We start from the raw sequence: 24,084 nt of genomic DNA, 5'->3' as shown, positions 1-24,084 counted from the left end.
CTCGGTCCCCAGGCACTGGAAGGTGTGGTTGTGTCTGGGTGAAATGGGAGAGTTTGGGGGGTTTTGAAAAGTTTGTGTCATGGGAAGGTGACAGAGCTGCCCGGCTAAGGGAACAGTGTTGGGAGGAAATAAAATGAAATGAAATAAAGGCAAAGGAAAGGAAAAAAGCAAAGGAAGAGAAGAGGGGAGGGGAAGGGAAAGGGAAAAAGAAAAGGAAAAGGAAAACAGAAAGGAAAAGGAAAAGGGGAAGGAAAAGGAAAAGGGGAAGGAAAAGGAAAAGGGGAAGGAAAAGGAAAAGGAAAAGGAAAAGGAAAAGGAAAAGGAAAGACTGAAGCACAGAGCTGTCTCCCTTCTCAAAGACCTTTCAGATGCCCCAGCCCAAGGAACCGGTCCCGGCCATCAGCCGGATGAGCTCCTTGCCCGTGTCCCCGCTGTGTCCCCGCTCCGGAGCTGTCCTTGGCTGCTCTGCGGGGCCCGGTCCGGGCTGTGTCGCTGCGGAGCCGCCTTTGAGTGTCGCTGCAGGTCGCGGAGCGATCCCGGCTGCGGCCGGAGCTGCGCCGGGACCGGGGGGACCGGGCTGGGATCCCCGGGGGGCTCCTGGAGCGTTGCTGGGATCCGCCCCGGGCTGGGCAGCTCCGGACCGGGCACCGGGCAGCGCCTGGGGGAGCGGGGCCGGGGGCTGCCTGGGGTGTGGGTGCCGGGTCGGGCGGGGGGACGTTTGTAAGTTTAATGCTCTATTTTTAATGTATTTGTCTTTGGGTTTAGGCAGTGCCCCCACCCCCTGGCGCTGCCCGTCCCCTGCCCCTGCTCGGGGCGCTCCCCCGGGCCGAGCCTCAGGTACCGCGGGGGCTGCTGCCGCCCGGGCACCCCCAGGGACCCCTCCCCAGGAACCATCACACCCCCCCCTCCCTTCAGGAGCCCCCAGGGACCGTGCGGCGGGGTCTGGGTTCCCAGGGGCGGGGGGGGTGCAATGGGGCGTGGTCTGTGCGAGGTGGGTGGGGCTACACCCATTCATCTGGGACGGGAGGCGTGGTTTGGTGTTTGGGGGCGGAGCCTCGCTCATTAGTACCCAATGGGAGGCGTGGTCTGTGTGCTGGGGGCGTGGTCTGGCGGGGTAGGGGTGGGGCTCCAGCCCTCGGAGCACGGCGGGGGGCGTGGCCTGCGCTGTGGGGGCGTGGTCTGTTCAGCTTGGGCCAGGACCGCATATGTCTGAGGCTCTTAGGGGGCGTGGTCCGAGACGTAGAGGGCGTGGTCTCGCAGCGACGGTCGGCCCCGCCCCGCCCCTTTCCCGCCGGCGCGCCGGGCGCACGTGGCGGCGCGGGGCGGGGCAGTGTCGGTCCCGCGCACTGCGCCGGCGGGAGCGCGCGCGGCGGCGGGGCGGGGCGGGGCGGGTCTAGGCGCGGCGCTGAGCGGCGGCGGCGGCGGCGGCGGCGGAGCGGGCAGAGAGCGGGGCCGGGGCCGGGGCCGGGGCCGCGCCGGGGCCGGGGCCGGTCCGGGGGCGGGCGGCGGGGCCCGCCGGTCGGCCGGCGCCATGGGCACGGTGCTGTCGCTGTCGCCGAGCTACCGGAAGGCCCCGCTGTTCGAGGAGGGGGCGGCCACGGTGGGGCACTACACGGCGGTGCAGAACAGCAAGAACGCGAAGGAGAAGGGCCTGAAGCGGCACTCGCTGATCTCGGTGCTGCCCTGGAAGCGCATCGCCGCCGTCTCCGCCAAGAAGAAGAGCTCCAAGAAGGTGCAGCCCAACGGCGGCTACCAGAGCAACGTCACCCACCTCAACAACGAGAACCTGAAGAAGTCCCTCTCCTGCGCCAACCTCGCCACCTTCGCCCCCCCGCCGCCCCCGGCCGCCGCCGCCCTCTCCTCGGCGCAGAAGGTGCCCCCGGCCGCCCCCGCCGCCGCCTCCGCCGCGACCCCCCGGCGGGTGGTGGTCCAGGCGTCCACCAGCGAGCTGCTGCGCTGCCTGGGCGAGTTCCTCTGCCGCCGCTGCTACCGGCTCAAGCACCTCTCGCCCACCGACCCCGTGCTCTGGCTGCGCTCCGTGGACCGCTCGCTGCTGCTGCAGGGCTGGCAGGACCAGGGCTTCATCACGCCGGCCAACGTGGTCTTCCTCTACATGCTCTGCCGGGATGTCATCTCGGCCGAGGTGGCCACCGACCACGAACTGCAGGCAGTGCTGCTCACCTGCCTGTACCTCTCCTACTCCTACATGGGCAACGAGATCTCCTACCCGCTCAAGCCCTTCCTGGTGGAGAGCTGTAAGGAGGCCTTCTGGGACCGCTGCCTCTCCATCATCGACCTCATGAGCCCCAAGATGCTGCAGGTCAACGCCGACCCGCACTACTTCACCCAGGTCTTCGCCGACCTCAAGAAGGAAAGCGGAGCCGAGGAGAAGGGGCGGCTGCTCATCGGCCTGGACCGGTGAGCGCCCGCCCGGCCCCCGGGATGCTCCGGCCCCCGGGATGCTCCGGCCCCGGACACGCTTCGCTCCCGGCCGTACGCCGGGGGGGCTTTGCCAGGCGGGGGCTGCCCTTGGGGAGTCGGGGGGGCACACGGGAAAGGGAGGGGGGGGATGAAACTGCCGGGGGGCCGGAGCGCAGACCCTCCCTCGCCCCCCTCCCCCCCCACCGGCTCGCTCCTTTTTCCGCCGTTGCCTCCTCCCCATCCCGCGGGTGCTCCGGTACCGGGGGAATTTCAGCAAACTGGGGAGGGGAGAAGGGGGGGGAATCCCTTCCTCCCCAGTTTGACCCCCTCCTCCTCACCACCATCACCACCACCCCCTTGAGCCCCCGCGGCGGGGGGAGCGGAGCGGAGCGGGGCTCCGCGGCGGGGCCGGTCACCGCATCACCGAGACAAAGAGCAGGTAGGGGAGGGGGGGGGAGGAGGGAAAAAAACAAAACGGGAGAGAAAAGAAAAAAAAAAAAAAAAAAAAAAAAAAAAAGAAAAGAGGAAAAAAAATAATAAAAGGCCTAAAGGCGTCACCGGAGGCGGCTGAACGGGGCCGATCGTGACTTACCGGAGCAGCCGGTAACGGGACAGAGACCCCCCCAGCCCCCACCCCTCCCAATCCCTTTATTTATTTTCTTTGAAGAGACTCGAATTTCCCGAGCGGGTCTGGGTGAAGGGAAATAACTGCTACTGTATCATGACATCAATGTGAAATGTCTTGTTCCCATCGTGCACTGATCATGAGTATTGTGTAAAGGATCTACTTGAGTGTGCAAGCAAGGAAAGAATCTACATGCTGCTATATGAATACTTTTAGAACAAAAAAAAAAAAAAACAAAAAAGAAGAAAAAAAAGAAGAAAAAAAATTACTAACGTATGGGGGGGGAAAAAAAAGAAAAACCCTTCTTTATTCTTTCATTGTTGCTTTTACAGTGGTATTGCGCATGCAAACAGGAGCATTTTGTGTCTTCAGAAAAAAAAGGAAAAAAACACATTAAAAAAATAATAATCAAATGAAAAACCTTAATGAGAGATGGCTGTAAAAATTACACCCATGCACAAAGACCCGACACCACCCTGATACCGCAGTCTTGAGCTGGTGTTCCCTTATCAGGCCTGGGGACTGATAAGTTCTTTTTTTGGGTTTTTATATATTTTTTTTTTTCTCCGTGTGCACAGTTCTAGTTTAGTTCTGGTCCATTGGGCGTTAAAACTTGCGGATGAGAGGGAGAAATAACGTGCCATTTATTTTTATTTTTGATTTTTTTTTTCTCACTTGAAGCTCTCCATCGCTGTACATTGGACCCTGCTAATGATACATGTGTACGTATGTTTTTTTAGTGCAATCTCTTCTGTAGCTCTTTGTTGACCAAAATTGGTGGGTATTGTTAATTAATTTATATTTGTCTCATTTTGTATGTATGTGTATAGTGTGTTTGTAAGTATGTGTGGTTTATAACCCGACCGACTGTGTCATGGGGCTCAGTGTGCCTGTAATTTAATCCCCCCTCCCCTTATTTTTATTTATTTTTGTACTGTGCTGATTAAATAAAAATGCACTGACCATCCATTACACGGCACCGGGTCGTGGCCGACTCTTTTTCTGCAATCCCAGGCTCCCGGCGCTGGGAAATTGGATTTGCTGAGAGGAAGGAGGGGCTGGAGGCAGCCGGGGGTTTAATGGCCCTGGCTCAGCCCTGGGCTGGGGGAGGTGCTGAGGCCTGGGGGGAGCATCAGACCCAGCACCAGAGAGGCAAAAAAATCGGGTTATGGGGACACTGCAACCTCACCACGAGCATCAATCACCTCCTGCCCCGAGCTGCTCAGAACTGGCACTGCCACGGTGGGATGCAAATAATTGTTGGGTTCGTTTTGGGTCTTTCTTTCTTTATTTATTTATTTATTTATTACAGTGAATTATGTAAACAAAATCCCAGGTCCATTATAGTAGGTTTGCTTTTTTGGTTTTTGTTATGCTCTTTTACACATTAAAACATCAGCGATTAAAAAAAAACAAAACCAAGGTTCATTGCATTATCACCCCAGGCTGAAAATGGAGATTCAGTTTGATTTGGAAATAGTTAATTTATGGGAAAAAAACAGGAATATATATATTTTATATATTTTTATATATATATATATATATAAAACCAGAGCAGGAACAGAGAATATATTTTATAAAGACACATTTCATCACTTACAATCTTGCCATCTCCTAGCATCAGAAATTTCCTAAGCCTGTGATTTCTTTCTCGCCGTCTGTCCTGATTTGCTGCAACCATTTCATTGGAGGGAGAAAAAAAAAAATGTATAAAAGTGCTGATTAAATCTCCTGCCACTACCTTGCCTACGGGTTAGAGTTCCTGGAGGGAGGGGAACGTCGGGAGTAGCAGGTCCCAAAAGCCAGAAGTGCAAAGGGGAAGGCAGGGGCAGGACGAGGATTTTCCTCCGGGTGCTTCCCCAGGAGGCTGCAGCCAGGACCTGGAGTGTCCCCCAGCCCTGGTGGTGGCTTTGTCCCTCCTGAGCAGCCACGGGAGCCAAGGAGGAGCTGGAGGGTCCTGGGTGGTCCCCCCCTGTGTGTGCTTGGCAAGGGCAGGAGCTGTCACCTCCCGGGTGGGGTGTCACCTCCCCATGGCCCCAGCGGGGGACCTGAAGCTTCTTCCTCGGGGCAGGGACCCCCTGGGCACCCCGGAGCTGCTGGGATGTTGGGGGGATGTGCTGGGGGGGGAGCTCTGTTTTGGGTCCCCTGGCAGAGCACACCAGGGGGTGACTGTCCCAATGCCCTGCAGAGCTGCAGTGTCTCTGTCTCCAGGTCCCCTTGCCCCAGGCTTGGTGTCCCCACAGCATGGGGACCCTTCCCTGGGTGCTGGGGGAATCCCCTCCTCCAGGCCTCCCCTCCCCCAGCACCCAGTTAACCCCCTGCTCCCTCTTGGCCAGTGGGGCTGGGGACAGGTGGGGACACCCCCAAGGTGGGGACACCCCCAAGGTGGGGACACCCCCAGACTCCCCATGTCCAACAGGTTGGGACCTCCTGGCCTGACCAGCAGTGCCAGGACTCAGAACCCACAAACCCAGCAGCCCCTTGGGCTCCAGCCCCAAAGCAGCAGCAATAAAAGAGCTGCTTCAGCAACCCCTGGGGGGTGGTGTGAGCCAGTGACACCCAGCGCTGGCAGGACCTGGGAAAAGGCTTTGGAGGGAAGAGCCAGGGGGGTTTTGGGGGTTGGGTGTGGATGGGGTCATGGTCAATAGTGCAAAGCGAGGGAGCTGGGCCAAGCTCCACGGGTTTCCAGGCTGAGCCCCCACCAGTGGCTCCTCCAGCCCCCCCAGATCCTCATCCCTGACCCCAACACCAAACCACATGGAGCAGCTTAAAATTCAACAAGGCCACTGGGTTGGAATGAACCCCACTGGGTTTCAGATCACCTGAGTGGGGAATGAAGGCAAAAGCAACGCAGGCTTGAAAAAAACCCCAACAAACCTCTGCACTCTGAATCCCACTCTCCCTTTTTGCTGACTCCAGCCATGGTGCTGGGATGGGTTCATGAGCTCCAGGCAAGTCCAGAGGTGTCCATGACCCAGCACAGCCTGGGCACTGCTGGGGCTGGAAGAGCACGGAGTGTCCCCCTGGGGTGAACCCTCCTTCCAAACCTGGCTCTGGCTCCATCAGGATTTGTTCTTACAGGACCAGGCTCCCTGAGCCAGGTATCTTTGGTTCCTCCAGTGGAGGTTGAAGAATATTGCAAAAAAATGACACACACACAAAAACTGAAAACACAGAAGGGAATCGTGGAGAGGGTTCAGAAAATCAACGTGGGGAAGGGTGTAAGTACCTAAAAATGCTTTTTTTTGCACAAATCCAGAAGCACTTTCCTGATATTTTGGCCTGTTTTGGAAGATGGATCCAGGTCATTGGCTATTTTAAGCCCTCTCCTGAATTTGGGGGCTGCTAAAGCTCAAGCTCTGGGAGCTTTCCAAGTCACAGCTGAGCATCTGGAGAAGTCCAAGGCATGGGGAGGGCGATGGAGAAGCCCGGGTCCATCCATCCATCCATCCATCCATCCATCCATCCATCCATCCATCCATCCATCCATCCATCCTCCTGCAGTGTCCCCTCCGGGCTGCCTCAGTTTCCCGGCACGCAGAGCACGAATCCGGAGCGGTGCTTGGTGAAATCCGGATGGGGCTGATCGAGCCGCGTCTCCACCGAGACCGTGCACCTGCGGCCGTGCAGGCTGCACTGAACCGGGTTGGTGACACTGACCTGCAGGGACCGCTTCTCCCTGCGGCAGAGAGGGAGGGGACAGGGTCAGGACCGCCCAGAGACGGGGATGGGGCAGAGCTGGGACTGGGAATGGGAATGAGAATGGGAATGGGAATGGGAGCGGGACTGGGAACGGGACAGAGCTGGGACAGGGGCAGAGCTGGGACTGGGAGCGGGACAGAGCTGGGACTGTGACTGTGACTGGGGCAGAGCTGGGACTGGGACTGGGACTGGGGCAGAGCTGGGACTGTGACTGGAACTGTGACTGGGACTGTGGCAGAGCTGGGACTGGGACTGGGAAAGGGACAGAGCTGGGGCTGGGGCAGAGCTGGGACTGGGAGTGGGGCAGAGCTGAGGGTCTGAGGCAGAGCCCTGCACCTCCACATCGTGGTCTCTCTCCCACCCAGGGACATTGGGAGCTGAGGAGCAAGGGGGGACACGGAGCAGGGGGATGGGCACCCAAGATGTGCACCCAAGGGGAGGGGCATGAAGAGGGACACGGGAGATGTGAACCCAAGGGTGACAGGAACCCAAAGGGGAATGTGGACCCAGGGGAGACCCAGGGGAGACCGAGGGGGACGTGCACCCAAAGGAATGAGCATCCAAGGGGATGTGCTCCCAGTGGGACACGGACCCAGGGGGATGGGCACCCCAGGGGGACATGGGCTGAGGTGGGATGTACACCCAGGGGGAAGCCCACCTAGGGGGTACAGGGACCCACTGGGATGTGCACACAGGGAACAGGGACCCGAGGGGGGAGATGTGCACCCAAGGGGGATGTGGACCCAGGGGGACAGGGGCCCAGGGAGATGTGAACCCAAGGGGCACATGAACCCAAGGACACCCAGAGGGACATGGAGCAGGGGAGTGTGCATCCAGGGAGATGTGCACCCAGGGACTTCAGCATCAGGATTAGTGCCAGGGGGGGAACAGAATTTCCTGGGCAGAGCTGGGTTGCAAAAGGCTCCAGGATCTGCAGCCAGGTCTGGCCCTGCTTGCCCGGTGACTCCCGACTCTCTAATTAGAACAGGGATGATGCCACCCCTTGTGCTGAGCTCAGAGATTAAAAGTACAGCATGAAATAGCTACAAGAAGCACAGGTAGGGCTCGTGTTTAATTCCCTCTCCAGGCAGACAGACAGGCAGACAGGCAGACAGACCAAGCAGGAACAAGGACAGGGACTGGCTGGGCACAGGCACTGGGACAAAGCTGTGTCTGCAAACTGCAAACCATCCCCCAGCTTTTTAACCCTTTAACCCAACTCTGGTGCTAAAGATGACTTTCAGGAGTGGTATCAGGAGGTTCTGCCACCCGACTGTTTTTTCCTGGGCTGTCTGGGTCACTGCCAGGGGGACACCAGGACACGTGGCCATCCACCTCTGCTCTGCCCAAGCTTGGATGGCCCCAGGCTAAAGGACATAAAAGCCACCACTGTGCATCACAGAAAGGGATGGGTTGGAAGGGACCTTTAAAGGTCACCCAGGCCACTCTGCTGCAGTGAAGAGGGACCTCTTGATCAGGGTGCTCCAAACCCCATCCAACCTTCAGCACTGCCAGGGATGGGGCAGCCACAGCTTCTGGGGGCAACCTGGGCACCCAGGGGCTCAGCACCCTCACCCCAAACGATTTCTCCCTCCCTCCCTCCCTGCCCAAGATCTCCTCTCCATCTCCCCTCTCCCAGCTGCAAACCCTTCCCCCTCATCCCATCCCTCCAGGCCCTTGTCCCAAGTCCCTCCCCAGCTTTCCTGGAGCCCCTTCAGGCACTGGAAGGTGCTCTAAGGTCTCCCCATGGGATCCTTCTCTTCATCTGAACACCCCCAACTCTCTCCCCCTGGCTCCAGAGCTGCTCCAGCCCTCCCAGCAGCTCCAGGGCCTCCTCTGGGATGGCTCCAGCAGCTCCGTGTCCTTCTGCTGATGGGGACCCCAGAACTGGAGCTCTGTCATTAACACTGGAGCTGCTCCCCTGGCCTGGCCCTGCAGCTCCATCCGTGGACCCCTTGGACCAGCAAAGAGAAGAAAGATCAGCACCAGATGTGTCCCCCTGAGCCCCCAGCAGCCTGGACAAGTGGGAAGAGAAATCCCAGGGCTTGACCTTTGGGAAAATTCTCCTGTGACCTCGCTGACACTTAAGTTCCCAAGTTCCCAGCACTCCTCAGTGCAATATCAAGTGCTGTAAAGGCTCAGCAGCATCGACTCCACCACCACCCCCTGGATGCTCTGCACACCCAGGGGTCCTTCCTTGCTTGAGCTGATACAGAATTTTCACTGACACAGCCCAAGCCCAGCACAGGCTTTGTTTTCACTTGGTTCAGCCTATTCAAGGGGTATCACATCCCCTCAGCCACCATTTTATGCTACTTCCAAATAATTAAGAAGTCCACAGCTCCCCTAAAGGCCAAGAGCAGCTTGGCTGGGGGGTACTGCAGGGTAGCACCAGGCAAAGCCCTCAAGTTGTTCCAGGTATTTAATTCTTATTTACTCTTGCCTCAGCGAGCTGAGGCTCAAATCCCTGCTTACTTTGCTATTTTTACCCTGTCTTAGCAGAACAAGCCACATATGCAGAGGAGCCTCTTGGAGATTCCCACCACCACGTGCTGGGACAGCAGGTTTAGCTCCAAGTGTCTGGATCAAGGATAATTGCACACACCACCCCTTCTCCTTTCATCAGGCACTGAAACCCAGGTTTGGGTTAAAAATCACCCAGTGCCACCCCTGCCATGGGCAGGGACACCTCCCCCAGCCCAGGGGGCTCCAAGCCCCATCCAACCTTCAACACTGCCAGGGATGGGGCAGCCACAGCTTCTGGGGGCAACCTGGGCACCCAGGGGCTCAGCACCCTCACCCCAAAGGATTTCTCCCTCCCTCCCCAGGATCTCCTCTCCATCTCCCCTCTTGCAGCTGAGCCCTGACTGCCCACAGGGACTGCATCCCAAAGCTCTTCTGGGAAAACCCCAAAAAGTGGGATTGAGGCATCACACTGCACTACGTGTCCAAACATCCCCCTCTCCCCTGGGAAACATGATTCAAAGTGACTGTAATTACCCTGAGCCACGTGAAAGTCAAGACAGGAATCAAAAGCTCCTCACAAACAGAATCAGAGCATTAGGAGTTGGAAGGAGGTGATGGAAGAATCCATGGATCCCAGCTGGATTCACCTGCCTGGGCTGGGGCTGCTCTTTGGCTTTCATGGCTCAGTGAGCACTGCAGGACCTGGGGACTTCTCCATCTCCCTCTGTTCCAGCCCCTGCAGGGGGGTTGGAAGTGGATGATCTTTAAGGTCCCTTCCAACCCAAACCTTCTGTGATTCTGTGATCTGACCCAATCCATCAGAGCCTCCTTCAGCTCCCCTCATTCCTCTGCTGAGCACCTGATGGCAGCTACCAAGGTGACATCTCCAGGTGCCACCCTGTGCCCCCCTGAGCATGGGATGAGCAGAGTCCATGTGTACAGGGGAGCCACATCCCGGGGTGAAAACGTGGCCAGAACCAGAGGGAGAGCTGATCAGGAATTTGGTAACCACCGGGAAAAGGGAAACCAAGAGAGGAGAGAGGACTCGGAGTGGAAGCAGACTGCTGGCCCATGAAATATTGGAGTTCTGACTGAGCATTTGATCCAGGACCTCAGGGGAAACACAAGCCAAGTAGTGCAGAAATGGGCACAGCCATCTGTCAGCACTGGTGAGAGCACAACAGCATCAGTGGCACCAAAAAGTGGTGGGAAGCAAAACAGTGAAGGGAAGGAGTGGAGAAAGATCAGAGAGAGCTTCAGCAAAGACCAGGAACTGACAGCAGCGTGTTGGGAAACCCTTGCTGAACATATGAGATGTTTAAGAGCCAACCCAGATGACTTGGGATGAGGAATGAAAACTCAGCAGAGCACCCATGGGTGCTTCCACCAGGGAACCCCAAGGGCTGCAGAGACCCTGGGACATTGGGACATTGGTGTGGGGTGTCCTGGGGACACAGCCCCATCCCCCTGGGGCTGGGGAGATGGGAGGATGGGAAGTTTAAGCAGATTTCCCAGGCTGAGAGGTGCAGCCTGGCTCTGGGCAGGGCTCACACAGCCCTGGGGCAGGGAGCATCCCCTGTGCCTGATCCTGGGGTCAGTTCTGGGCTCCTCACAATCAGAAGGACATTGAGGGGATGGAGAGTGTCCAGAGAAGGGAATGGAGCTGGGGAAGGGTCTGGAGAACTGTGGGGAGAGGCTGAGGGAGCTGGGAACAAGGCAAAGCAGCAGCTTTAGCTGCATGGACAAAAAATACATGAGGAGGGGAGAGGAAAAGTGGAGGGGTGTAAAGAAAAGGGGCAGCTCTGGAGGTTCTGCTTCCCAACAACAGCTGGAGAGAGAAACTGGGAAGCTTTGGATTTTCAGGCTTCAGAGAGTTTTTCAGGGTCTGTGTGAGTGGCTGGTGCCAGGCTGTGGGGTGGCAGAGAGGGGACAAGAACTGAGCCAGGTCTGAAATGCCCTTGGCTCCAACACAGATAATCAACATTTAGGTATCAGGGTTCCTACAGGTGCCATTTGGGGGAGAGATAAGAGTCTTCTGGGGCAGGGTTGAGGCTGGCAGGCTGAACAGGAGGTGGGTTTGGGAGGGGAGGGGTGGGGGATCTATCTCCTCTGAGCACTCGTGGGGTTCTGCAGCTTGCAGGACAATGATACCAGGGATATCTGGGCTTGGAAGAAAAGCTATAGTTCTGCCTGTGAAAATTAACCCCAAAACAGGGGCAGAGTCCCCATCATCCCTGGAAGGGTTTCAAAGCCCTGGAGATGTGGGGATGAGGGCCATGGATTTGGCAGTACTGGGGGAAGGGTTGGACTGGATGGTCCTAAAGGTCTTTTCCAACCCAAATGATTCTATGATTCTAACAGATTAAAAAATAGAAATATGGAGCTTCTCAACACGTACAAGTGGGAAACCTGCACCCAAACCTCACAAGCATTTCTATCATCATGGCTGTAACCTCTTGAGGAGCAAAGCTCAATGTTGGAGAGCATCCCCAGCACCATCCACCCCATCCTTGCCTGGGCATCCCCTGCTCCAGGCTCCATCCCTGAGCATCCAGGGACAACCATCCCAGCTGGATCTTTCATTCCAGGCTAGAGAGGTCCTGCTGCAAGCACCCAGAGCCTGCTGGCTGCCAGGCTTCATCTTTCCTGCTCCCTGCATGTAAGGTTTGAAGTCTGCGCAGCTTCAAAGCACCAGGTCCTGTTTCCAGAAGACATTTGCACACTTGGATCACACATTTCCCTAAGGAAGACTCAGCTGGTTTGGACAGCATCTCCTTCATGGCTCCTGGGCATGCTCCATCCCTCTCTGCTCTGTTGTCACCTTTTCCCACCCAGCTCTTACTGAAGCACCCTGGCTCACATAGCTCCAGGAAGGTAAAAGCAATGATTTGCTACTCTGAGTACCCAGGACTGCAATTTAAGGTCTTCTTGGCCTCCTTGGCTGCTGGATGGAATTAGTGTGGCCAGAGGGAATCCCCCTCCATCCAACCACCCCTCGGGGTGCAGCCCTGAGGCTGCAGCTGGCAGTGCCCCATCCCATGGCTTTGGTTACCCCAGGGAGGGGATGAACCAGGACCCACTTTTGGGTGCAAATCACAGAATCATCGAGTCCCAGACTGGTTTGGGTTGGGAGGGACCTCAAAGCCCCCCCAGTGCCACCCCTGCCATGGGCAGGGACACCTCCCACCAGCCCAGGGGGCTCCAAGCCCCATCCAACCTTCAACACTGCCAGGGATGGGGCAGCCACAGCTTCTGGGGGCAACCTGGGCACCCAGGGGCTCAGCACCCTCACCCCAAAGGATTTCTCCATCTCCCCTCTTGAAACCCTTCCTCCTCATCCCATCCCTCCAAGTCCTTGTCTGAAGTTTTCCTGGAAGTGCCCTCTCTGCCCATTGCTCCAGAGGATGAGCTGGGGATGGAGCTCGGGTGGGTTCCGTGCTGCATGACCAGCATCCCAAACCACACCAGGTTTTCACAACCTGCCTTGTGAAACCCTCTCTGAGGTCTCACAGAGCAGAAGTGGGAGGCAGAGGATGTGTTGGCCAAGAGTCACTCGTGATGCAGTCACACGGGTGGGAGGGGAGGAGGGGGGGCTCCCGGGTGGGCTTGGGGGGAATGAGCCATGAAAACGGATCAAAGCTATGGAAAAGAGGCTGCAGAGAAGACAGGTGTGACTAAAGGAGACCTCAAAGCAGGATCAAAAGGCAAATTTCCATAGTGGAAGGTCAGAACAAGTTCTCCAGGCATTTTAATGCCAGGAAAGGTCACTGAGCCACACGAGGCTCTGGTGGGTCCTTGCTCACTGTCTGATATTTCCAAGTTATCACAGCCAAGTGATGACTGACACGGTGAATTCTGTTTTCAGTCTCCAAAGCCACTAAATGTTTAGGGCTTCTTTCTAACCTGCTTTTATCCCATGTGGTTTGTGCTCGGACAAACTTCCTCAGAAGCTCCAAGAAGTGGCTTTCCAAAAGCAATTTTTTTTTTTTTTTTTTGATCTGCATGAGAAAGACCATTATTTGCTCCAAACTGCAAGCCCTGCATCATTCCTTGCAGAACTCAACCATTCCACTTTGAAAGTGGCTTCCAGTCCCTCTGGGCTCAGCCCTGCCCCAGGTTCCCTGCTCTCTGCAGCTCAGATTTTTATTCTCTCCTGCAAACCAGGGAGCTGCCACTGCTGCCCATCCCAGCACCGTGCTGGAGGCTGCATCAGCAGCATTATTTTTGCCCTTTCAATGAGAAAAAAGCTGTGTTCATATCTGTAGATTCCCAGTGAAAAAAATCCCTTGCATGTGTCCAATATCACATAGCAGGGGAAAGCAAAGTCAGCTATTAATACCCTGCCTGCTGGCGTCTGCCTGCTGCACCCAGACAGAGCCCTTGATTCATGTCTCAACCATAAAAGCCACTTTCCTCCCAGGACAGCAGCTGCCCCGACACAGATGTGCTCTTTTCATCATCTGTCTGAGGCAGATCCAGGGCTATTCCTTCCCCTCGAGCTGAGGTGTGAACCTCACCCATTAAAACTCTGGCTTTTTCCTTCTTAAAATGTGTTTGTTCCTTCTTGAACCCGAGGTCAGACGGGCCCTGAGCAGCACCAGAGAGTTGTGGTTTCTGCACTGGTTTGGTAATTTCTGCATTTCTGAACCCATCCTGGCCAGTCAGAGTTTTCCAGTGAGGTGTGAGAGCTTTCTGTCTCTTCCAGCAAAACCTTTTACGTGCGTGTGGGCAGAGAAGGATCCCCAGGGGCTGGGGCTGGGGCTGCTCCTCCACCTTCTCCTTCCTAAGGAATGTGGGGTGAGGGGAGGTTCCACAGAATCCCAGACTGGTTTGGGTTGGAAGGGACCTCAAAGCCCCCCCCCAGTGCCCCCCCTGCCATGGGCAGGGACACCTCCCACCAGCCCAGGGGGCTCCAAGCCCCATCCAACCTTCAACACTGCCAGGGATGGGGCAGCCACAGCTTCTGGGGGCAACCTGGGCACCCAGGGGCTCAGCACCCTCACCCCAAAGGATTTCTCCCTCAGATCTTTCCCACCTTTTCTAGAGCCCAATTATGTCCAGGGCTTCAACGTGACCAACAGGGTGAGGGAGGGGATTCTCTGGGGTCCCCATCAGCAGAAGGACACGGAGCTGCTGGAGCCATTCCAGAGGAGGCCCTGGAGCTGCTGGGAGGGCTGGAGCAGCTCTGGAGCCAGGGGGAGAGAGTTGGGGGTGTTCAGATGGAGAAGAGAAGGATCCCATGGGGAGACCTCAGAGCACCTTCCAGTGCCTGAAGGGGCTCCAGGAAAGCTGGGGAGGGACTTGGGACAAGGGCCTGGAGGGATGGGATGAGGGGGAAGGGTTTGCAGCTGGGAGAGGGGAGATGGAGAGGAGATCTTGGGAGGGAGGGAGGGAGGGAGAAATTGTTTGGGGTGAGGGTGCTGAGCCCCTGGGTGCCCAGGTTGCCCCCAGAAGCTGTGGCTGCCCCATCCCTGGCAGTGTTGAAGGTTGGATGGGGCTTGGAGCCCCCTGGGCTGGTGGGAGGTGTCTCTGCCCATGGCAGGGGGGGCACTGGGGGGGCTTTGAGGTCCCTTCCAACCCAAACCAGTCTGGGTTTCCATGCCATTTGCCTTCACCCACTCACACTGACCCAGTTCTCATCACCAAGAGCTTTCCCAGGGTGCAGCACCCATACGTAACCTCCAGCTCCTTCTCTGGTTTATGCATCTCCCATTAGTCACATTTTCTCAGCTATTCTGAGGCTTGGCAAAGCTTTTCAGAGAGGGGACTCATCCTGCTTTCTGCTGGAGCAAGAGCAAACGTGGCCACAAGACACTGGATGTTGCATATTTCATAAAAACCACGAGGCCAAAAATATGATTCAAAGTCCTTGGCTGCAGACAGAGCAAAAGCAGCAGAGAGGCTCAGGCAGGGTTTATGCCAAGAATCCTGCATTAGAAATGCACCAGCACATAAATAAAAGAAGAGCACTTAGGAAGATGAGCACAGACTTGCTGCCCGTTCAGGACATCCTGGGCCTTGATTCCCGGGCAGGTTCAGAAGCAGCAAAAATCTTTCCTTATGTTTTTTTTTTTTAACCTGCTCAGGTCCTTGTCCTCTTCCTGGCTGAATTCACCAAACCTGCATTTGCTGGGGTCCCCACTGGAAGGATGCTCTGGGTCTGGTCAGCAGACTTTGATCAAATTGTGCTGGGTGAATTTTTTGAAGTTTGAGGCAGAAATTTGGAAAAATAAAACTACTGCAATGGGAGTCTGGGACCTTTCAGTCATCTGGGCTGTATGTAATTACCTCCTGAGAGAATGTGAGATGCAGGGAGCTGATGGTGAGGACAGCAAGGGTGGGATTATCCCATAATTTCTCACCCAGATTTAGAAGGGGGAAACAATTTTCTACTCCCAAGCAGCAGCTGAAGTTGGTGGTGGGGGGACTGGGTTGGAGGTTGGTGGCCAGAGAGACAGATCCTTGAACCCTCCCAAGAGGTGAGAATCTCCACCTTCCCTGCTGGTGGGTGCAGGGCTGTGAGTTAAATTCATGATCTTTTTGGACTCCATCAGAGTCCCAGAGTCACAAACTGGGGGAATCTGCCAGCAAGGTTCAGAGAGATCATCTGAACTTATCATTAAACCATCACAAGTGTGCACGTTTTTGAAGTCCTCTCCTTTTGATTCTTCTTACCACTTTTTTGCAATCAATCTGTGCCAGCAAAGCTGCCAGGAGGCCACTTCAGGTGACTGGGAGAGGACGTTGCCATGGCAAAGCAGAAACTGGGCTGCTGCCAGCACCACCCAAAGGAGCCAGGGACACCAGGATCAGGGAATCATGGAGTGGGTGAGGTTGGGAGGGAGCTCAGAGCTCATCCCCTCCATCCCCCTGCCATGCCCCCCCTCATCCAGCCCAGGCTGCTCAGAGCCTCATCCAACCTGGCCCTGAACACCTCCAGGGAGGGGGCAGCCACAGCTTCTCTGGGCAATCTGTTCCAGAGGCTCAGCACCCTCCTGCTGAACAACTTCTTCCTCAGATCCAGGCCGTGCATCTCTCCAGGATCCACCACCACATCCCACCCAGGGCTCTGAAGGCTCTGGTTTGGGAACTCCTCACTGTGATGTCCCTGCCAAGGACGTGGCTGTCATTGTCACTGTCCCCAGGGTCCTGCACACCACACTGCTGAGCTCCTGGAAGCTGAGCTGGTGGGTAAGGGGGTGCTCAGCACCATGGGGTGGCTTCAGGATGGGTCACCCAGTCCCCTGGGAAGGGCTGGTGACAGTGACAGTGACAGTGACAGTGACAGTGGCAGTGGCAGCTCCTGTGCATGCGCATGGGGAGGGGGTGATGGGGAGGGATGCTCTGAGCAGCAGGGCTGGGTTGCTATAGCAACGGGAGATTCATCATCCCATCTGATGCTTGGTTCCTGCCAGCCCAGCAGGGGTGGGGGCAGAGCAGCCAAGGATGGGGTCCCATTGGGTGCTCTGACACCTGCTGCTGGGGGCACCCCAAAGAACCCTCAGGGTGCACAAATTCCCCTTTCTGAAGGGTTTTTCTCAGTTTCCTGGGCAGGGTCTTGCTCCCCACAGCCACAGGGACGTTCAGGCAGGGTCACCATGACCTACTTTAGTGCAGGACGAGGTGACACCACGTGAAGCTGCCACTGGGTTCCTGGTGCCCTGGACTGATCCAGCTGGGAGTGAGGCAGAGCTGACCCCAGCCTAAACCTCAAACCTGGTGTAACCCTGCTCAGGGGACATCTCCTTTCCTTGGCTCTTCTGCCCTGGAACACACATGCTTAATCCTGCCTCTATTTCCAGATCTGATCCCAAAACCCAGATTTTTCTCCTTTTCTAATAGAAAAAAAGAGAAATTAGCTTGAGCTTCAGGGCCCAGAAAAATGCAGTTTTAAAAAAAAAAAAAAAAAAAAAAATGGGTGTTATTGTGCTGTATTCTCTGCAGCCTTTCTTTCGGACAGCAGCAATGGTTCTGTTCTGTTCCCCTCCCTGGGGGAGCAGCAAGATTTTCATCACCTGATATTAAGGTGACATTTTCACGGGCACCCAGTGACACACACGAGCATTTCCCCACACACCCAGTTCTTTTCCTGACACACATGAGCATTTTCCTCAACGATTCAGGCAGGCAGGACCAGGGCCATCCAACCCCCAACCCCCCAGCTCCTTCCTGAAAGCTAAACCCAGGATTTTTCTCCATGGAGGGGGGGTGTGCTCAGGTCCTCCCAGCAGCTGCTCCTCCTCTCCCCCTGTCCCCACTGGGACATTTTAGCTCTGGAGCTGAATCATCCTTCAGTTCCTGACAGGCTTTTAGCCTGATGTGGGGGCATCACTGAGCTCTGCTCCTGGTGAAAACACCTCCTGCTACAGGCAGAGGAGTGGCTTGGACACAGAGATGTGGCCACCCCCCAGCTTTACACTGCTGTCCCCTTGGGTGTCATTTGATGGGGAAGGACGTGGGAGCAGGGACATTCTGGGCAGCACAACACAGAAACACTGAATCTCAGACTGGTTTGGGTTGGAAGAGACCTTAAAGCCCCCCCAGTGCCCCCCCTGCCATGGGCAGGGACACCTCCCACCAGCCCAGGGGGCTCCAAGCCCCATCCAACCTTCAACACTGCCAGGGATGGGGCAGCCACAGCTTCTGGGGGCAACCTGGGCACCCAGGGGCTCAGCACCCTCACCCCAAACGATTTCTCCCTCCCTCCCTTCCTGCCCAAGATCTCCTCTCCATCTCCCCTCTTGCAGCTGCAAACCCTTCCCCCTCATCCCATCCCTCCAGGCCCTTGTCCCAAGTCCCTCCCCAGCTTTCCTGGAGCCCCTTCAGGCACTGGAAGGTGCTCTGAGGTCTTCCTGGAACCTTTTCTCCTCCAGCTGAACCTCCCAGTGCCTCCCAGCTGCAAGGGCAGCTTAAAACATGTGTCAGACCCTGCAGAACAAAGCAGGGAAGAATCATCAGGCAGAAGATGATGGATGGGAAGGGGAAGGAAGCAACAAGGCAGGGTGAGTCAGGGCACAGACCTCTGATTGCTCCATCATCACGTTCAGGTTTGAGCTTTTTAACCAACTTCTACTTCCCCCTCCTTTCCCAGGGCAGGAGCACACCCCGGGCCTTCCAGAGGAGCCCAAAGAGAAAAGCAAATACCCAGGGCTCAAAAAGGGACTTTCAATACCAGGGATGCTGAGAACATCAGCAGGAAGCTGAGGAGCATATGGTACAAGAATTGGTGCTACTGAAAAATGCCTCTGAGAAGAGGCTGGGGGGGTCTCAGGAACAAGAGCCCAGGTCATGGGGGGGCTCAGGGCACCAAGAACCCCCGAGGGCTCTCAGAGGAGCTGTGCAGTCCCAGAGGCAAAGGGAGATTCAGGGATGATGTCTGAACACGTTTGTGATGATCAGGACACCAGGGGCTGACACACCTCAGCTACACCAAACTTCCCCAACAATGACTTTTTATTCTTATTCTTATTCTTATTCTTATTCTTATTCTTATTCTTATTCTTATTCTTATTCTTATTATTCTTATTATTATTATTATTATTATTATTTTTTTTTTTTTTTTTTTTTTTTTTAATATCGAGAGAATTTGGCCTCTGTATCCCAGCACGGGGTGGCCAAAAGATGGGGATGGTTGGTCATGAAGAAGAAGCTGGATTGGAGGAAAGAGAAGACAAGAGGAGTGACTGCAGAAGCACTCAGGAGGCAGCCAAATTAAGGAGGGAAGGTGGGATTTCAGGAACCTCAGGAAGGAAGAGGATGGTTGGAATGTACAGGGAAACAGAAGGAAAAGTTGCTTCTTCTGCCTCTAAAACTGTGAAAAGAGAATCAAATGGTGCAGCATCAGATGGTCCATGGTGGGAAGCCCACAGGAACTATCAGTGCCATCCCCTCTGCATCACCCCAGTGACACCTCTGGGGTCCAATCCCATTCCAGGCAGAAATTTGTTCCTGTGCCAGCTGAAAGCTTTGGAGTGAATCAGGGCTGAGGCCTGGGAGAGCAAATGAGGAGGTGGATGTTGTAAGAAGGATTTTCCTTCCACCACAGAAGTTCAAAGTCATGGAACAAAGGCCCTGCAGTCGAGCTGAGCACCAGGCAGGTATTAAAAAGAGGAATTTAACTCTGGCCTCTTCATGTCCTCTCCAAGGATCAGGAGCTGTCAGACCAGTCTAAACCAATGTGACATCCAACCTGCCAGGAGCTTGGGCTCAGCCACAGGCCCTCCCCAGAACAAAGAACTCAGCTGAAAAAGACCAGCCCATGACTAACACTCCGAGGCAGCTGATTGCTCTGCATTTCCAGCCAGATGACTGCTAAGAGCACTGGATTTTTATTGTGTTTCCTTAATATCAGGGGCTCACCCTTCCCTACAAGACATTAAGGATGCTTCTTGGAACCTGGACTTTAGGCTACACCAGGAAACCAATATTCTTCTGTGACAGCAAAATGACAGGCAGGAATTTCAGTGAATCTTGTGTATTTAAAGGGGTTGGGTAGCCTATTTGTTTTTTGCTATTCCAGGAGCATTTGCCATGATGTTCCAGAGTGGTCTCAGTATCACTTCTGCAAAGAAAAGGGCTCTGAAGCTGCAATCTCAGAATAAAAATGCTGGCACTTCTGCTTCCCTTTGTTCTCTTGTCTTTATTCACTGAAACATTAGAGCAATTCACATAGGCAGGAAAAAAGGCAACTTGCTGGGAAGAGAGACAGCTATGTCTTATTTAAATACCTGACCTATTTCTGCTTTTCCTTTGCCTAACTTATTCAACAAGAAGTTTGGATTTGCAGAAATAGCTGAAAAAAACCCACGTCGGATCACACGAAAAATCCTCTTCCTTGTGGCAAAGCCAGCATGAAAAACAGGTGCATAAACAAAAGAGATTTTTGCTTGTAGGAATGAGAAGTTTGGAGGGGAAATGGATGCTGCCAGGCTGATGCCCACTGCATTTGGCATTTGCATTTTCATTGCAACAACCTGGGATTTGCATGGCAGGGGAGGGCAGGGCTCTGCTGGGGGAGGGGAACACGAGGTGGATGCAAACATCTGGGGATCCATCAGCTGCAACCACGGCAAATCCCTGGCAGGGAATCCCAGAGTGGTTTGGGCTGGAAGGGACCTTCAGGATCATCAGGATCCATTCCCAGCATGGGCAGGGACCCCTCCCACCAGCCCAGGGCTTCATCCAACCTGGGGCCTTCAACACTTCCAGGGATGGGGATCAACAACCTCCCTGGGCAACCTATCCCAGTGTCTCACTGCCCTCATGGGGAGGATTTTTTTCCTAATATCTAATCTGAATTTCCCCTCTTTCAGTTCTGAACCATTGCCCCTTGTTCTGTCACCACCTCCCTGGTGGCAGCCAGGCTCTTGCTCCATTTGGTGACCTCCTGCTGGAATTCCCAGGCTGTTCCCATCCCCCCAGCCAGGCTTTCCAGTGCTCTCAGGGGCAGCACCCAAGGCCTGGGCAAGGTGTGGGAGAGGACTGAGAGTGAAGGGAGAGGAGGGGAGGGAGAGAGGGGGGAGCTGTGACAGCTCCTGACCCGTGGCGTGGCTGTGGGTCCCCTCCATCCCCCTGGAATAAACAGGGATCTGTTCCCCTGCAGCCTCAGGATGCAGCTTTCCAGCACAGCCACGTTACTAAGGCACAGGAAAATGCTTTTAATTACTGTCTGGCACAGTTTGCATTCTCAGCTGCAAAAGAATCCAACCTTCTTCCTATCTCCTCCTGGGCCAGACTTTTTCCTTCAAATGTTTCTTCCCATCCCACCCCCTGATCCAGAGGGATGGGAAGGGATGCCAAGGGTCCTCCTGGCAGTCCCACTGTCGATGTCCCCATGATCCCCCCTCTGTGCCTTTGGACTGGGACCTGCTCACCCAAAGCCTCTGCTGCTCCCAACAAAGTTTCTCCAAACGTTGCCAAAATGGAAAAATTGCCACAATGGAGTCAGTCTGAAAATAAGACACAGCACAACACAGCTGTAGGTTTGCAGAGTCTGAGGGATCCTGATCACCCCACAGGGCTGTGCCTGTTGCTACCATTCCCAAGCTTTGTCTGATGCTCCTTGGAGGCACCCAAGGGCTGTAGCCTTGCCATATCCATACCCATATCCATATCCATATCCATACCCATATCCATATCCATATCCATCATCCAGCAGGCAGAATTATCAATATTTGATGCTTCTGTATTTCTGTGCTAGCAGAAATCAGCAGATTTACACATGGCACTGAGAAATTTGCTTCATCAACCAAATGCCCACAAAGCTTAAGCCATTAACAAATCAAATATCTACAGCTCCAGCATTCAGGATTATTAATTTATTTCGCTATAGCCACTCCAGCTGAGCAAAATATCTTTCCCCTCTCCAGTTTCTAATCAGCTCCCATCCTCCTGGGCTGACCAGAGTTAAATCTTTTGCATTGGTCTCTCTGATAAATTGAAAAATTGAGCTGTGAATGGGGGGAAAAAATGCATTGAAAGCAAATGCTCCCACTGGTAACAGATTAACTCTTTGTTCCAAGGCTATCCCATCATTTCAAGAGGCTTCCTCTATGCTTCTGAAGAGCCAGTGCACAGACAAGATAAGATGCCCCCACTGTGAAATAATCTCTGGGGAAAGAATCCCTCCCCAGGTGTTGAAGGGTTCAGCCCCAGCTCCTGGCAGCACCCCCAGAATGGCCCAGGAAGGCCTCACCCCAAGCACAGGGACAGCCTCACACCCATCTCAAAGCTTTCAGGGGCTTTTTGCTGACATCCCAAATGAGGATTCCTCCCGAACCTCAGTTCTGAAACTGCATCTGAGGACCTGGGGGTTTTGCAGTATGATTTTTTGTTTGGGAGTGACAGAGGTGGCTAATGAGGGGTTTCACTAAATGAGATAAAAACAACCTTCTCATGAAGCAGATCTGAGTCTCCTGATTTTCCCTTCTTGTCTGCAGAGCTCTTCCTCCCCTTTGCAGTCCCAAAGCTTCTGTTTTATTGCTCCAACAGCTCTATACAGAGAATATTCTACAGAAAAAGTGTTGACAACACCCACAGCATCCCCTTAGACATCAGCCAGAAAAAAAGAGATGACAGGAGGCTGCCATGAGAGTCAGAAGATCCCTTGGCACACAAACACGTGGTCACTGTGCCCAGAGTTGGGAAGGTGCTCTACAGAAAACAAAAATCCCAGCAAGGAAAAGCAAGAAGGTAGCTGTGACCCTTTGGGAGAAAAGTGCTAATGCTCACCCTGACCTCAGAGAATCCCAGAATCCCAGACTGGTTTAGGTTGGAAGGGACCTTAAAGCCCCCCCAGTGCCACCCCTGCCATGGGCAGGGACACCTCCCACCAGCCCAGGGGGCTCCAAGCCCCATCCAACCTTCAACACTGCCAGGGATGGGGCAGCCACAGCTTCTGGGGGCAACCTGGGCACCCAGGGGCTCAGCACCCTCACCCCAAACAATTTCTCCCTCCCTCCCTCCCTGCCCAAGATCTCCTCTCCATCTCCCCTCTCCCAGCTGCAAACCCTTCCCCCTCATCCCATCCCTCCAGGCCCTTGTCCCAAGTCCCTCCCCAGCTTTCCTGGAGCCCCTTCAGGCACTGGAAGGTGCTCTAAGGTCTCCCCATGGGATCCTTCTCTTCTCCAGCCTCCACACCCCCAACTCTCTCCCCCTGGCTCCAGAGCTGCTCCCTCCCTGGGATCATCCTCATGGTCCTTGCTCTGTCCTGGTCCAGCTCCTGCTCTCAGCTCCTGGGCTGAACCTTGCTCACCTTACAGCCCCACTGCACTCTGAAGCCCTCTCTGCAGGGCTGGGGGAATTTCCAGGTTTGTGCAGTGCAAGGAATTGGACAATCAGAAGGAGCCTGACCTTGAGATCAGTCCAAATCCTCCTTCAATTACCCAAGTTTCTCCAGGGCTAAAATCCTGCCATGGACAGGGAGAGCCAACAGCCTGGCTCAGATGACCTGGAAGTGGTGCTTGGGGACATGATGTGGTGCTGGGACACCAGAAATAGGGCAGTAGGGTTAGGACAAGTTTGGACCCAATGACCTTGAAGGGCTTTTCCAGCCTGAGCAATTCTGGGATTCTCTGATGAGGTCCTGGCCAACCTCCTGCTGCCAGCAGGAGCTGCTGAGCCAGCCAGGCTCCCAAAACCCACCTGCAAGCCCAGATACCAACTTCTGAGCTTTGAGAAGGGCAGCCCTGCTCCTACCCAGAGACACATCAGCAGGGCCTGGAACTGAGGCTGAAAGGAGACAAAAGACTTTTCAGAGAGGCATCTCCTGGAACTGATGATGCTCACTTGACTCTCTCCTGGGTACACGGATCTTCACATGACACAGTCAGGGCAGAGCCACCTACCCCAACATTGCTGCTCATAATTATCCCTCAGTTCCTGCAGCAGAAGAGGGAAACAGCTGGAATTACTGGCTCCTTGTGTAAACACTTGTGACCAGAAGAAAGCAAGCTGCTGACAGGTAATTAAGTGCTCTTCAGCTGGTGTAAACACTTGGGTCATTAATTGGAGCTGCTCCTGACTCTTTTGCTCTATCTGTCCCTCCCACAAAGAACTGAGCTGCTGCCAGCACAGTCAGCAGAATTTAAGCAATGGTTTGGGTTGGAAGGGACCTCAAAGCCCCCCCAGTGCCACCCCTGCCATGGGCAGGGACACCTCCCACCAGCCCAGGGGGCTCCAAGCCCCATCCAACCTTCAACACTGCCAGGGATGGGGCAGCCACAGCTTCTGGGGGCAACCTGGGCACCCAGGGGCTCAGCACCCTCACCCCAAACAATTTCTCCCTCCCTCCCTCCCTGCCCAAGATCTCCTCTCCATCTCCCCTCTCCCAGCTGCAAACCCTTCCCCCTCATCCCATCCCTCCAGGCCCT

The 24,084-nt window shown here is 55.1% G+C and overlaps 2 protein-coding genes across 2 annotated transcripts in view; one reads left to right on the top strand and one right to left on the bottom strand.

Annotated features, from left to right (window-relative positions):
• The first annotated feature begins 1,395 nt into the window (after positions 1-1,395).
• On the top strand, positions 1,396-3,091 carry CDK5R1 (cyclin dependent kinase 5 regulatory subunit 1). Its single transcript, XM_071728709.1, has one exon. The coding sequence runs from the start codon at positions 1,532-1,534 to the stop codon at positions 2,420-2,422; it is 891 nt and encodes a 296-aa protein (XP_071584810.1). The 5' UTR covers positions 1,396-1,531; the 3' UTR covers positions 2,423-3,091.
• A 1,233-nt stretch (positions 3,092-4,324) lies between these two features.
• Positions 4,325-24,084, bottom strand: part of MYO1D (myosin ID) — a 145,620-nt gene continuing 125,860 nt past the window's right edge. Inside the window, exon 22 of the mRNA XM_071728705.1 lies at positions 4,325-6,725. Coding sequence (XP_071584806.1) covers positions 6,569-6,725 — 157 coding nt within the window. The 3' untranslated portion in view covers positions 4,325-6,568. The remainder of the gene's footprint in view (positions 6,726-24,084) is intronic.

The sequence above is a fragment of the Heliangelus exortis genome, chromosome 29, assembly GCF_036169615.1.
Source record: "Heliangelus exortis chromosome 29, bHelExo1.hap1, whole genome shotgun sequence".
In the NCBI taxonomy this organism is placed as follows: Eukaryota; Metazoa; Chordata; class Aves; order Apodiformes; family Trochilidae; genus Heliangelus; species Heliangelus exortis.
This window is presented reverse-complemented; position numbering and strand designations above follow the sequence as displayed.

Coding starts and splice junctions, on each gene's coding strand:
- CDK5R1 (XM_071728709.1), top strand. CDS start 1,532: ATGGGCACGGTGCTGTCGCTGTCGCCGAGCTACCGGAAGGCCCCGCTG.